Consider the following 16,462-nt stretch of genomic DNA (forward strand, 5'->3'; position numbering starts at 1 on the left):
CCTGGACCAGAAATTGAGCCAAAAAAAGTAAAACACCGAGTAGGGCTAAAGTAACAAGCTGAGCTCCAGTTCTAGACAGCAAGGCCAGGAGTCTGGCTCCTGTGAGATAACCTAGATGAAAAGTGCTCTGTGGGGACTTCCCGGGCAGTCCAATGGTTAAGACTTCACGATTCCACCACAGGGGGCACGGCTTCAATCCTTGGTAGGGGAACTAAGATCCCACATGCTGTGGCATGGTCAAAATGTAAAAAAAAAAAAAAAGTGCTCCTTGTAAACAATGTGCAAAGCAGAACAAGGCTTAGCTGAGGCCAGAGCATGGGCATGGGGCTCCCCTGTTTATAAGAAGGGGCTGAAAAGAACTACTACCAAAATGAGACTTGGGGCCACAACTCTATAGCAATCTAAGATGGGGAGGAGGGGGAATGTGGAAGGAAGAAGCTACAAATCAACATCACCATCAGCATAATTAAAATTCTAAAACATATGAAGAAATCTTAAACTAAAAATGACAGTCAACAAAATCAACAATGGAACTTAAGTTCACTCCAGAAGAAGGTAATATGGAACAATGTGATAAAGACTTTCAAGTAAGTACTATTACAAAGCTCCAAGAGGTAACAAAGCAGTTGCTTCCATTAAAAGAATTTATGAAACAAAATAAAAGAGGGTATATTGGAACATTCTATCCTTTTTGCTCAATTTTTCTGTAAACTTAAGGCTGCTATTTAAAAAGTTTATTAATTAAAAAAAGATGATAAATGATTCAAGGAAAAAAGAATTTTAAATCTATATCAATCAAGGTGATTATTTTCCTACTGCTGATAAATATTTGTAAAGTTTAAATGATTGTACACTTGTGGTTTAAACAAAAACTACCTAGTAAAATATAAAAAAGATGCCTAACAAATCTTTGTGGAGAAAATGAGTAAGTAATGAAAAGAGGTAAATAATGATCAATATGAGGTCATTTTCTATCAGCATTAGTTATCGGGTCATAAAATATACATCTCTTTTAACATTCTCATTGGAATCTACTTTATTTTTCAGATACAATAAATGTCCTTGATGTCACTTTATATTTTTAGAGTATTTCAAATGTTATCATTATTATTGATTGCATAAGAAAACAAGTAGTTATAAACAGATTAAAATTTTTAAAGAAGAAACCCATTTCTACTGTGAAACAAATACACCTGCTATAACTGGATGTAACTACAAGGACATCAGGCTTGTCCCAACTACTTCATATCTAAAGATTGGGAAACTGCCAGATGTCTTATTATTTAAAACTAATACCTGCAATATGAATAAAAGCTAAAACATGTGGGGAAAAAAAATAAAGAGAAGAGCAAAAAAATTAAAAGCTGGTTCTCTGAAAACAAACACTCCGCTATCAAAAATTAGAAAGTAGAAAACAGACAGAAATACAGGGGCAACATAACCAAAAGCTAGTGTAAAAAAAATTTTCTTTTTAAATAAGAAGACATTATGAATAACTTTAGAGCAAAAAGCTTGAATACTTGGCTAGTGAAATGGCTAATTTCACAGAAAATATATAAAATTATCAAATTTGATTTAAGAATAAATAGAATATTTGAATAAACCAACGACTGGAAAATCTGAATTGCTAATTAATGTCTGCCCTACAAAAAGATACCAGGCAACATAGTTTTAGAAGCATACTTGCTTCAAACTTTCATGAAAGAAATAATTGCTTTCTTATAGAAACCTTTTAAAAAACAGATAAATAGGGCTTCCCTGGTGGCACAGTGGTTGAGAGTCCGCCTGCCGATGCAGGGGACACGGGTTCGTGCCCCGGTCTAGGAGGATCCCACATGCCGCGGAGCAGCTGGGCCCGTGAGCCATGGCCGCTGGGCCTGCGCGTCCGGAGCCTGTGCTCCACGGCCGGAGAGGCCACGGCAGTGAGAGGCCCGCGTACAGAAAAAAAAAAAAAAAAACCAGATAAATAAAGCTCCAGAAGTTTATTTTATGAAGTTAGAATAACCTTAGGTATTAGTATTAAAACAGGGTAATTTACAAATTCTCTACTCAGGCTGAGATTCTAAGAATAGTAGAAGGATTGGAAAACCATGTGATGCACCAGTGACTATCCAATAAGCCCCAAGAAAAAGAGGAGGCATTCTGATTCTCATAAATTAAACTAAGGCAAATCCATGTATTTCCTTTCTTAATTATAAAGGGAGGCATTTTAAAACTTAGAGTTGTACCTACACCTCTACTGTATAAACAGCATACATTATACACTGTAGTAAACATGGTATTCAAAGAAAAACTATACTCAATTTAGGGAATGTCTTCCTTTGAGATAACAAGCAATTTTAGATTAGCACATGAAATGATGTGCGTATTGAAAACAAAGAATAATGAAGTATGTTAAAAGAAAATGTTAACTGAGTAATTCTGAAAAAAGTTTTGAATTAACAGTCCATATGGAACTCAGTATCAGAATAATTACATAAAGCAGAGTATGTTATTTATAACATTGTAAATTATTCTTAGTTTGGTTTGTGGCATAAAAAATTATTAAGTATTCATACATTCCAAAATAAAGTCTTAAACAACAAAAGAAAGTGACTGTGAAAATTAGGACAGCATTTATTTAGCATTTATTTATCTCTCAAGAAAAATGTGCTATGCAAATTGTTGTTGCACTGCAGAGAATGAGATAAATTATATTTTCAGAATAACTAATGTTCATTATTTACAGGTACTTAATCTAACACAACAACTTAACAAAGCTAAAACCAAGGTCACGACTTAGTTAAAACTACTTGGAATGTAAATACTATTTATTCCTCACATACTATAATTAATTAGATGTATAGTAAGTAAGGTTAAAGCTAGGTACCATTGTATATTTAAAAGCTTACTTTACATTTTCATGCACGTGGCAAATTGATAGCTTCCTTGATTCTTAAAAACAAAATATGCTGATTTTTAGTTGCGTTACTGAAAAGAAATTTACAGCCATCATATGTATGTATGTGCATATGTGCACATGTACATATAAAGCTGGACAAATAATGTATTAAATTTTAAAGATTTTTAAAATGTTTACAGCAATTTCTAAATCTAAGTCATACTTATCTATGTTTTTCAACTGGATAAACATTATCCAGAACGTTTTTTACTCATCTCAAACACAGAAATTTATTCTTTATTCTGCTAATAAAATGTATTTATCTTATTTCTTTCCCATATCAAAACATTACAGATATTGCTCAACTTATAAAATCCATATGCTCTTCCAAATTAGTCATAACATTCATTATATCAAACATAATTTTCATGCCCATTCTCCTTTTAAATATATGTATGAAAATTCCAAGAGGAGGAGACTTAAGAAAGCAAGATAATGGGAGTGAGTTGATTGAACTTTGTTACCTTTCCTTTTTGTCTCCCCAAACCTAAGAGTACTTGACACACAGCTGAGAATGAATGAATAAACGAGTGAATGAACAGTGCCAAACAGAGGAGAATAAGACTAAATGTACGAAATTTGGTAAAAGGTCTTACTCCTCGAACAACCATTCCAACTATGAGCAAAATAGTTTGGAATCTGTTATTACCACAAATTGGAAACAAGCAAGTATTTTTAAGTCCTCACTGTGAGTTTAAGTTAACATATTAATAATACCTTTTCGGGACTTCCCAGGTGGCGCAGGTTAAGAAACCGCCTGCCAATGGAGGGGACACGGGTTCAAGCCCTGGTCCGCAAAGGTCCCACATGCCACAGAGCAACTAAGCCTGTGTGCCACAACTGTTAAGCCTGCTCTCTAGAGGCCACGAGCTGCAACTACTGAGCCCGCATGCCACAACTACTGAAGCCCGTGCACCTAGAGCCCTGCTCTGCAACAAGAGAAGCCACCGCAATGAGAAGCCTGCACACTGCAACGAAGAGTAGTCCCCGCTCGCCGCAACTAGAGAAAGCTGCTGAACTAGATCTTCTACCTATAATTAACAGTGTTCCTGGTTACAAGTATATGAACTTATATTTATCTATTTTATCGTCATATTCAGCCCATTATTCTAACAATTTGAGCCACAAAGAAGGAGGTAAAAGCAACATTCAATCAAAATAAATAAAAAAATACAGCCAGTGCTTTCCCAATGTAGACCATAAAACTTAAGAGACCTGTTATAGCAGGTAACACTTCAACCATCTTGACCTTCCCTAAATTTTACATTCAGCTAAAAGTAGAACATGAACTTTCCTCATGAAAATTTCATCCCTTAAAAAGTAAAAGTAGGAATGAATAACCTAAAATGGCAGACAATGTGGAAGTAATAAGAACCTTGGGAGAAAATGGCTAGATCACCTTAGAGTATGCAATATGGACATATTCAGATATGCACCTACAAATTAAATACAAAGATACATCTGATCCAAGTAACATTCTGACTAAAACCAGTGAGACTAAAAAGAAAAAAGTTCAAGAGAGATGGGAGGTTCAATCATGTCTTTGGAATCGCCTTTCTAAGCATAATACCAAAAAAAGATTCCTAAATGAAAAGATGAATAGACTTGCCTATTTGTACACTCAAAACATCACAAAAATTTTTTTAATCTCATTATAAATTCTCATATAAAGAATAATTGAACTTCATCAAATGAAAAATTGGCAATTCTCACTAGAAAGCAGTAAGTGGCCTATAAATATACGGGGAAAAAAATCTTTAACCTCAGTAGTAATAACAAGTGTAATTAAAACAGTGAGATATAATTATCTCCCTAATAAACAGGGTTGGCAAGAACGTAAGTACAAGGATACTCTTATACACTATAGGCAGAAATGTACACTGGTAGATTCTTTCTGGAAAGAATTTTGTCAGTACTTTTGCATGCAAAATTTTCAGTACTAGTAATATATTCAAGGGAAAAATATGTATTAGCAAATATTTAGCATAAAAGTTTTTATTGCAATGTTATTTATAATAGGGAGAGGCTAGATTTAACTTAAATCTTCAATAGCAGAGTATTAATTTAATAAACTAGGATATGATGATAAATGTATACTATGCAGCCATTAAAATTTATTAATCAAATCACCATGTTACATATCTGAAACTAATCACATTGTAAATCAACTATACTTCAACTAAAAAAAATACAATAGATAATATATTGCATGTTTTATTGTCATAAAAACATGCATAGAAGTGTTAAGTAACAAAAAAGCATTACATATACTATAGGACCCATTTTCTTAAGTATTCATACTTTTTCAAACATATACTCCAAAATATTTGCAGTGGCCATCGCTAGATAGTAGTGAGAATCTTACAGATGATTTCGTTCCTACATTTTATGTTCTAAATTTTCTACAATGATACTTTGTTTTAAATTAGAAAAATAAAGTTGTGTAAAGAACAGTTGGCATTAAAAAATGAAATGGCATAAAAGACTAGAATTTCCACCACAATCCTGAAAAAAATAAGAGAAAAAAATTGGATTTTAATAAAACACTATGGCTACGCAGGAACTATAAACTGAAAAATATTAGAAGGACATGAGAGACAATATGGTAGCAAAATCACAATAAAAACTATCATAATTACATATATGTTTTTAAAACCTATTATAGTAGTGTCTATATGGTTAAAGCTCTAAAAATATCTAGGCACGTAAAAACGAGAGAAATGACAGAGTTCTTTTACCAAGCTTGAAGCAAGGAAATAAAACCAGGACATATGTTCTTCCCTGAGGAAGATGGGAGAAGCAAGTCCATTCTCACTTTGCATGCATCTTCTCCTACAAAGAATATTAGCTTAAGACAGGAAAGAGCAGAACAAATACCAAAAATATTGAATGCTACCCATGGAGAAATATTGAGTTCTACCTTATGGAGAAAGTAGTAAGGAATTACCTAACTTCTTCAAATAAATAAGTTCAGGTGTTCAGACCTTGATGAATCATATCCCAAGGTTCAAGAACTGCTTACAGAGTTGAGGTCAGAGTCATTAATATCTCTGAGAAATAACAAAGGAAAACAGAAGTTCCAGATGAAGGCAAAATTCCCCAATTTAAAAAAGAAATGATAAAAATGATGGGTTGTGAAAATTATTATAACTTAAATATCAACACATGGAAATGTAACAGAAGAACAGAATTCACAAGGAAAATCATGGCAAAATAGTCTTAATTCTTTTTCCTATGAGATTATTAGGTTAGTTGTTCTTAGACTGGATAAGCAACTGAAAGTTTGATATCTTTGAAATGAGATGATGAAAGCATTCTGGTCAATACTGTTAGATCTATGGAGAACTGAACAACTGTACACAGATTGTGTTGATATAATGGATTAATGTTAATGTAGAGGAAAACTGAAGGAGTTTTACACTTAGAAAAAAAGGCTAAGGAAGGGAAAAATTTAACTGCCATCACATGTCTAAAACACAGTCATATAAAAGAGTAGACATCTACAACTTCACTGCCCCTGTACAGACACAAGACTAAATGGCAGACGTAACAGGATCAGTTATCAGGCAGCAAAACAAGTAAGTTACATGAGGACTACTCAAGCAAGGGATAAGATGCCTTTTGAAAAAAAGAAACTCTTCATTAGAGTAAGTAGCCCTTATTATATGGGCACCACTTGGATAGAATGCTAGACACACAAATAATACATTGGGTGGGGGAACTCAATGATTCTAAATATTCTCTAAGTATAATTTTACCCAATGGTAGCTCTCTATTCAGACTCTGGACAGGGGAAGGGCTCTTCTGATTATTTGGTGGAAAGACGACAGAAAAAGCAGCACATATTTTGTCCTCACAGTTGAAGAGACATTATTTTAATGTCAACCTGGTTAATGTTGGTGTCCTTATATTCTAGCAGGGCTAAGACTACCAAAAAGAATGTACAATGCCTAATAGATATAAAACCTTTTCATGAAACATTAATGTTAATCATTCAGCATGGTAATATTAGATTTCCTACTCTGGGTACCAAAAACATCACGACAGCCTCCTTACCAAATTGTAGTATATACATTAAATCAGTGATTCTCAAAGTCTGGTCTAGAATCTCCAGGATCCTTTCAGGAGGTCCATGAAGCCAAAACTATTTTCATAATAACACTAAAATAGTCTTTGCCTCATTCATCTCATCCTCCCACGAGCATAAAGTGAGTGGAGATTTCCAGAGGCTACATAATGTGTAATATCAGAACAGACTGCATGCAGAAGCACATATGGGAATCTAGCTGTCTTATATTAAGCTAGACATTTAATTGATTTGAAAAAATGTCATACAATGCCATTCTTCATACTATTTTTTATTTCAGAGAAGTTACTTTTCATAAAAATGCTACTTATATTAATGTAACAGATTTAGTGTTATTAGTATCAATGTAATAGATTTAGTTACTTATATTAATTAATAGATTTAGTATTATTTTAGTATTATTTTAATAAATACAATATTTAATAATATATTAAAATTTTTGTTTTAATTTTTAATACAATAAATATCAATAGAACATATTGATAAACAACATAAGGAAAACTCTATGAGATCCTCTGTAATTTTTAAGAGCGTAAAGGAGTTTTGAGAACAAAGTTTGGGAACTACTGTATTAAACCATGCTAATTACTCTATATCAAAATTTCAAAGGATGCTGGAATCACCTATAATGCAAATAAGTACTAAAAAAATAGTCTTCCCTCAGAAGACATTCTACCCAAGTTTAGGATCAGGCACATATCTGGAACAGGGCTAGGTTCAGGACTGAACTCACATGGGTCAATAACACCATCCGCATAGAGTCAAGAAATAATGCTAATAGCACATGTAAAATTAGAAATGCTGTAAAGATGGGCTTCCCTGGTGGCGCAGTGGTTGAGAGTCCACCTGCCAATGCTGGGGACAGGGGTTCGTGCCCCGGTCTGGGAAGATCCCACATGCCGCAGAGCGGCTGGGCCCATGAGCCATGGTGGCTGAGCCTGCACGTCCGGAGCCTGTGCTCTGCAACGGGAGAGGCCACAACAGTGAGAGGCCCACGTACCGCAAAAAAAAAAAAGAAATGCTATAAAGAATGAACCCCAGCTGTACAACCACGAACTATGATAACATCAATAACTCAAAATTCACTTTTCCAAAGAACTTGTTACAGAACTCTATCAATACTTACATCAATATTAATAACTGCAAATAGCATTTAATATTGAAATAATACCAAGAGATATGTATATGCCATCTCCAATATTCCCAAGTATTTTCCTATTAACACCTTTTCTATTTTACCAAAGACTTAAAATCAGAACTCACTTCAAAAACTCAATTCAAAAGATTTTCTTTAGAATAGTGAGACTTAAAAAAGCAAAACAGAAAAAAAAAAGCAGTAAAAATAATAATTCTCTGAATTAAGACCCAGCCTCCAAGCATCATTTTATTAATTACTTGAAACATCTATATATAACAAGACATAGATAAAAATTTATTTACTGATCTATCAGGTATACACTCTAATAAAACTCTGATATATGGAAACAGATAATTCCCTAAATTAATTCTCCTCTGGGGGTGGGGGAAACCTAGATTTTTTTCTACATTCCTGATACTCCATGTGATTTTCAAATTCTTAATTTCAATAATGACAACAATAACAAAAATAATCACAGCTACCATGTAACGAGTATTTATTAAATGCTACTTATCATCTCACACATGGTATCTCATTTAAGACTTATACCAATTCTATAATCTACACATTCTTTTTATCCTGAGAGAACCCAGCAAAAAAAGCCTCTAGGGGATTCAATTACCTGAACTCTCACTACCAAAATGTGGGAAAGGAAAGACTTCTGATTTCAGTCTCTGCCCTTTCTACAACAATATGCCACCTCTCTTAATACTTCATCAAATATGTTACTCATCCAGTATTAAAACTGGGCTGACATTATTTTAAATTTATATCAGATAATGAATATAATGCCAGTAACTGAGAGCAAAACTGAACTTTTCATGTGACGGTAAGAGTAATTCATCATTTTGAATAACATAAGCAAATGGTGGCATAGAAAGGAATTAAAATAATGTTTCCTTTGTGTGATATAAAAAACTTATAAAGACACAATTCTTTATTGAACAAGTAGTATAAAACAGTCCAATTACTTCTAGATCAGTCTGTTTTTCAAAGCTTACTCTTTCAATCATAGAAACTAGTCAAAAATATTTTTCTAAATCAGTAAGTCATTCAGTATATAGATAAAATTTCTAAAGTTTTGAAGTTTATTATATTTTCATCAAAGAACTCATAGAAATATATAATGCTGTACAAATGTAAACAGTTATTACTAGATTAACCATATAATTTATCATTCAAACCTATATACTTTTTGAAGAGACACTACTAATTATTACAATGTAACAACAGGTTTAACCAGAACTGTCCCAGTAACCAGGACTTGTGGACACCCAAACTACTGCCCTAGACTCTTCTACTATTCATTACACCCACAGTCCTCCTACAACTATGTAGTGGAAAGATACACATGTCTACTATGTAAAACCATTTGGCTACATATTTGACCACTGTAGCACAATATTAAAGAAATACTTTCTTTGCCAGCCACCCATATTTTAAAAGCCTATTTCATTAAGATAATTCACATTAAGATAAAACTGCAATTACTTCAACTATACCTCATCCTGAAGTTCATCACCACTTTTAACAGAAGCAAGCATATCGTATAAAGTACAGCAAAGATCTTCTATTCTTGTTGCTTCGGCCATTTCATTTAAAGTTGCATTTAAGTACTTCTCAACTTCACACCACAAAAAGGAGTCGTTTGCTTTTTCCACAGGCTTGAGGTCCGGGGCGGAATGCTCCTGAAAATGGTCAGTCAGAAACTTCTTGTAATCCAAACTTATAGTTTTCTGGGATTCACCATTTATTGGCAGCTCGTCAAAGTGGTCCAAATCATGCATGTCAAAGGAAAATGCTAAATTTTTACCAAATAAAACTCTATCACCATATTCATCTGTTGTCATCTGGACGAGAGCAGTAAGACTGTCTTTACAAAAACGAGAAGTAATTCGATTAGTAGCATTACAAGCTGCAGTGGCAGATGATGAGGGAAAGGGACCAAACATCTGTTTGATAGCCTTTGTCTCCTTGTGACCAACAGAGTCCTTCAAGTGAAATGTCTTGAAGAGAAATGCAGCTGCACTTTCAATTGCTTCTTTCCCATTATCCGTTCCAACTATTCAGACAAAAGAAACAGCATTAGCTCAAATGGATCATGGCTGAAGTTTCCATTTTCAAAGAAACTACTACAAATCTTCCTCTGAGTAAATCCAACAGTGAAAACACACTGACATTTTGCTATAGATGGATAAAGATAGCCAATTCAGGAACAGGTAAATCCCTTTAAGTCCATTCCCAAATTCCCAAAGAATTGTATTAGGTAAATAACCCATTATCAGTGTTATAGCAAAGTAATTACCTACAACAACCCCTGACCTCTTTCTAAAAACAATCTGAAGCATTAGCTAAATCTTATTTAAAACCAAATTTTAAAAACTGATTTGATGAGCTAGTTAAATAAGTAAGGTGCAAAAAAAGTCTGAATTATAGACTTTTGGAGCTGGAAGCAAGCCTCACAAATCCCTAACTTCCTTTCCACGTACTATACACTTGAGATGGCAAGAAATAAATTTACATAGTTTTCATTCAAAAATATTTAATACATAAATCAACTACACTTCAATAAAAAATAAAGTTTTAACAACAGTTAATACCTTTTCTACAAGGGTAGAAAGGTCAAGGATGAACATAAAAAGAATCTTTTAAAATAAAGTCAGCCATATTACACATTTTCTTTTAAATTCTGCTCTTGAGAAGAGGCCAGAGGTAAATTCTTACTAAAGTAAGAGGAAGTAAAAAGGAGCAGCCCCTAATTTCTTTAAGGCATTAATATCTCATATCTGATTCCCTCAAATAAAAGAAGAACCTGTATATGTGTCATAGAATTCAAAGAATATTCTAAGAGCAGAAAAAAGGAAATTCAATCTTGAAAAGGTCCCAAAAGTCAATGGGACTTAACCTAAAGTAATATTGGTAAAGTTAGCAATAATATAATTAACACCATCATCTTCCTGAAACCATGGCTCCAATCACATTAATCACAAATCTTGAGCAGCTTACGATATAGTTCAGAAATTCAACCCAAACTCCTATACTTTGTTTTCAAGTCATGCCAGGAACTGACCCCATTCTTTTTTTCCAGCTTTACTGGCTATTATACATTTCCTGCTCCAGCCAACAAGAATTTCTTAACATCCAAAACTCAGGTCCTGTTCTATTCTATGCCTATTTCCTATGCCTTTATTTTAATCTTCCCCAAGGCCTCTGATTATTCAAATACTACCCATGTTTCAGAATCCAGCTCAATCGCCTCTTTCAAAGTCAGGATAATACTGTGTACCTTCCTGTATTCCCTCACTGTTACCTAGCCAAAAATAGGTGTCTCAGCAGAGATTTAAACTGTTGAATTGAAGTGAACCCAGGCCTCAATGACACCAAACTAGTGTTCCTACATTATACCACATTGCCTGAGTAACTTTTTATTGTTTTTTTTCATTTGATGTTTACAAATGTGTGTAGAAGACTAACAGTTTATGTAAGTGAAGATAAACAATTTTACGATGTATGTCGTTATTTAATTCTTTAAGTATGGAGTCTACTTTTACAATTATAAAGAATTTATAAAACACCATCTGACATATAATTATTCTTTTAGTATTTAGGAGAATACATGACAAAAATCTTCTAGAAATTAACTAATGCTTTTGAATTAATTAATTGAATAGGATTTGTGTATATTTTACTTATTCAGTCTACATATGTGGTTTGGAGAACTTAGGTTTTGGATAACTTAGGGATTGTAATAACTCTACAGATAATTCAACAGGTTTGGGACTACCGAAGTCTGACCAAAACCGGAATTCACAATTACAAACTCATTCTTTATCTAACATTGTAAATGTTACTCTTTGGTAAAGATAGTATCATTTTTGCAACTTGGGATTTTCCTTAAACAACTTACTAAGAACTTTTACATTAAATTATCTCAATTCTTCCTAACAAAATTATCTCCATCTTTTAGATGCTAAAATAGAGACTCAGAATTAAATTTGGGAGAGATCAAATAGCTATTTAGTTATTAAACAAGATTCAAAGAAATCTTCTAACTCCTAAAAAAAGTTCTTTCTACTACACTACACTTCTAGAAAGTAGATTTATCTCTAATTCTCATTTATTAGACAAACAAATAAATAATCACCACTGTAGGAAATAAATAAATTTGAGAATAGTCAATTTATTACCAAAAGTGGAATTAACTTAAATACCTATCATTAGGTCACTGGTTAAATTATGTTACAGCCATACATTACATTCATTAAACATAATGCTGTGGATCCATATATCTTGCCGTAAAATAACCTCCACAATACATTAAGTGAGAAAAAAATGTAAGTTATGAGTTCACTTCTGAAGAAAAAAATAACTGCAGATTCATAAAACATCTACAAAGATCAAAACCAATTTTCTCAAGGTTTCAAATTTTTAATTTAAGCCCTTCTGTAATCTACAAAATTTCAAAAATAACAAATACTTTAAACTTTTAAGCCTGTTCGGTAAGGGTGGTTCATTCAGGTGCATATCCTTGCCTAACTACTAATTCTTCTGCACAACCTACTCCATCCCATCTCTGCGTTGGGGCTGCTAAGAACGGACACGTGTCCACACCACAAAGGGGTTTCTCAAAACTGAATCTCTGTAGCGCGCTACTTGAGAGTCTGGGAGTTCCAGTTTTTCAGAAGCATTAGCAAACAGCATTTGTTGCCACTGCTAAGATTAAATGATTATTAGTCTGAAACTCTTCGGTCAATTACACCACTGACTGTGCTGATCTTTCTGAGAGGAATAGGGATTTTAGGAAATTCGTTTTGTCCTCAAAATAAAGTCTCAGTAAAGAATAAAATATTCATTAAATAATAAATTGACTAAAGTTTGAAACTTAAGATCTCCAAACCTTTAAGGAAGCTAGTCTAGTTACCTACCACTTGAACATCTAATTTTCTATACATAAAACACTGGTGCTATAGCCCAGAAAACTGGCTCTATGCACCTAGCACTTCAACTGCAATACATTTAAAGAGATATGCTTAAAAGTTCACTAGAATACTTTTTTTTTTTTTGCGGTACGTGGGCCTCTCACTGTTGTGGCCTCTCCCGTTGCGAAGCACAGGCTCCGGACGCGCAGGCTCAGCGGCCATGGCTCACGGGCCCAGCCGCTCCGTGGCATGTGGGATCTTCCTGGACCGGGGCACGAACCCGTGTCCCCTGCATCGGCAGGCGGACTCCCAACCACCGCGCCACCAGGGAAGCCCTAGAATACTTTTTATTAATAATAAATTATCATTGCCCTGCCTGCTTTACAGTTATATTGAGAATAAATGAGATGTATGTGAAATGTAAAAGTGTAAATATATAATTAGTAACTGATTACTGTAACATAAAACAAATTTGTAAAATTAGAGTTGAGTAGTGACAATCAAATCATCCTCAATACACAATTTACTTATGTATTTTTCTTTTGATTACATAATATTAAGAATTAAAAGGTTGTAAATTATAACTTTTTAGTTGCCTACCTTTATAGTTGAGGAATTCTTCAAAAAGGATGAGTAGGAAATTTTAATTGAAAAATGAATAAAAATATGCATCAACTGTTTACATCCTTAATTGCTAAATATTCAATTTAGAAGTTGTCAACAAATGAGTTCCTTGAACAATTAATTCTTCAATGTGTAGGAGAAAGTATTTTACAAATTTATTTTTCCATGTTATGGCCAAACTTTAAATGTCCATTTTATCCCTGACACTTGATCTGTAACTGTAAATACCAATATATTATAACCCTGCATCACATCATTAACTTAAACTCATTCCATTTGTTAAAAATACCAGCAAGGCAGGCAAGTGGCTATAGACATTTTATATTTGAATAGAGATTAGCTAACTGATAGTTATGACGATTTATTTTACAAGTATGTAAAATACTTGTACCAGCAACTTTCCTAGGACAGCATTACATATAAAAAAGTACAAAAATGATTCGACTTAGACATAACTATCCCATACTCTCATCATTTTTTCCCTCTTACATATTTGTGTCCACTGCCTGTTAATGTACTTTTTTTCTAACAAGTATGTTATCTAAAGTTGTCACATGAACCTTACAATCATTCTCCTCATTGTACAAAGAAACACAGATATAGAAAGGTTAAATATCTGAAGTTTATTCCCCCAAAAGGACTTCAAGTAGTGAGACATTCAGCCATGTCTCACTACTTGAAGTCCTTCATGATAAATCAAGTATCCTTAATATCTGTGGGCCAGTTTTTGGACTCTCTTCCATCTGGTTTATTCATCTATCCTTGGATCAATCCTTCACTGTCTAAATTACTGATCTTTATAATAAGTCAATATGCAGAGAGTAAGCTCTCCCTCTTTGTTTCTCAAGGTTGACTTGGCTGTTCTTCACCTTTGAATTTCCACATAACTTTCAGATTATCTTGTAAATTTCTACATTCAAACACATACCCACAAACACAAACCTGCTGAGATTTTGACTGGGATCACATTGAACCTGTAGATCAATTTGGGTAAAAATGATATCTTTATAGTAGTGAGTGTTTCAAGCCTTTGTATATCCCTCCATTTATTTAGGGCATCTTTAATTTCTCTCAATAATATTTTAGTTTTCCAAGAGAAAACCCTGCTCACCTTTTGTTAAATTTATATCTAGGTATCTGATGATTTTTAATACTTTTGAAAATGGCATTTTTGAAAAACTGCTGCTCGTAAGTAGAAGTAAAATTGATTTTTATACTGACCTTGCTAAATTCATTTTCTAACAATACAGTCATTTGACTAATGGCAGTTTTTTTCAATCTTTATACTCTTTCTTTCTTTTTCTTGCTTTGTTACATTAGCAAGTACAGTGAGAAACAGAAGTGATGAGAGCATTCTTCTCTAATTCACCATCTCAAAAGAGAATATTTTTCAACGCTGTAACATTAAATATAACATTTGATCTAGGGTTTTTTATAGATACCCTTTAGCAAATTAAGGAAGTTCCTTTTCCATTCCTAGTTAGCTAAGTATTTTTTTTAATCGCAATTGGATTTTAGATATTCATAAAATGCTTTTTCTTCATCTACTAAATAATCATATGGCTTTTAAACCTTTATTGCTTTACATGAAATCACACTATTTTTCCCATTTAACAATTTAATAATTAACATTTTGTGCACTCACATGCACTTGCGCCCTCTCTCTCACATGTATTTCTTTAACTGATCCATTTGACAGTATATTGCAGTCTTCATGACACTGAGATTTAGGATGTCTTACATAGCCACACCACCTATCTCACCTAAGATCTTACCTAATATTACCTAATGATACCCAACACATATTCACATTTCTACAATGGCCCCAAATATATCTTTATACTTTTTTTCCGGTTCAGGATTAAATCAAGGATAGTATATTACATTTGATTATTATACGCCTGTAACCTCCCTTAATCAACAATATCCTCCTTTTTAAATGACGTTGAATGACCTTGCCCAGTAAAGCCAAAAAGGCACATAGATTTCTTTGTCTGAAGGTTTTTAATTACAGATTCAATTTCTTTAATAGTCATATATTCTGATTTTCTATTTCCTCTTTTGTCCATTTTAGTCATTTTTGTCATCTTGGTCCTTTGAATCTGTCAAAAGCTTTGCTCATTGTCTCATCTTCTTCTTCTCCATCTGGCCTCCTCTTCCAGAATGGACAGTCACCTTTAGGAAAAAGTGGCCCAAACCAGGGTCATGCTTTTGGGGTTTATTCCTGCTTCTAGATCTTGGCCCCATAATTCTTCACTGCTTTGGTAGTATGCTGATGCAATCAAACAAATTTTATGTTTTATAGTTTTTCTAGTTATTCTCAGCAGAGAGTTGTTCCAAATTACCTTGTCTGCCAATCTATGAGAAGTAGAAGTCAACTTTTTTGGAATCCACAATTTTCAAGATAGCTATTTTCACAAATACTTCTGCAAAACCTCCTGCCATATCCCATACACAACAGGCCTTTATTATTCTAAATGCCTACGCTTGCTTCCATAGACAGAATTGCCAGATTCTGCTAATACCTTCTTATACTTCCTTTTTCCAGTCATTACTTTATAAACTGCTTTCCACTCTCACTTTTGATTCCTCACTTTTTTATAGTAAAATCTTATTTCCTTGACAACTCAAAAAACATAATGAATTCCCAAATTCCCTAAATCACACTTTGTAAGTTACTCCTGTCCTACCTTTTGCTTCATGCTTTTCTCAAAGATAAAGTTATTAAAAGTAAAATGTATAAAAACACCAAA

At 33.4% G+C, this 16,462-nt stretch overlaps 1 protein-coding gene across 1 annotated transcript in view; it reads right to left on the reverse strand.

Moving 5' to 3' along the window:
• The window catches only part of ASCC3 (activating signal cointegrator 1 complex subunit 3), a 333,359-nt gene that overhangs the window by 282,957 nt on the left and 33,940 nt on the right, over positions 1-16,462 (reverse strand). The window contains exon 4 of the mRNA XM_082669278.1: positions 9,669-10,228. Within this exon, the coding sequence (XP_082525404.1) occupies positions 9,669-10,228 (560 nt within the window). The remainder of the gene's footprint in view (positions 1-9,668; positions 10,229-16,462) is intronic.

This window comes from Grampus griseus (genome assembly GCF_964374135.1).
Source record: "Grampus griseus genome assembly, chromosome: 13".
Lineage (NCBI taxonomy): Eukaryota > Metazoa > Chordata > Mammalia > Artiodactyla > Delphinidae > Grampus > Grampus griseus.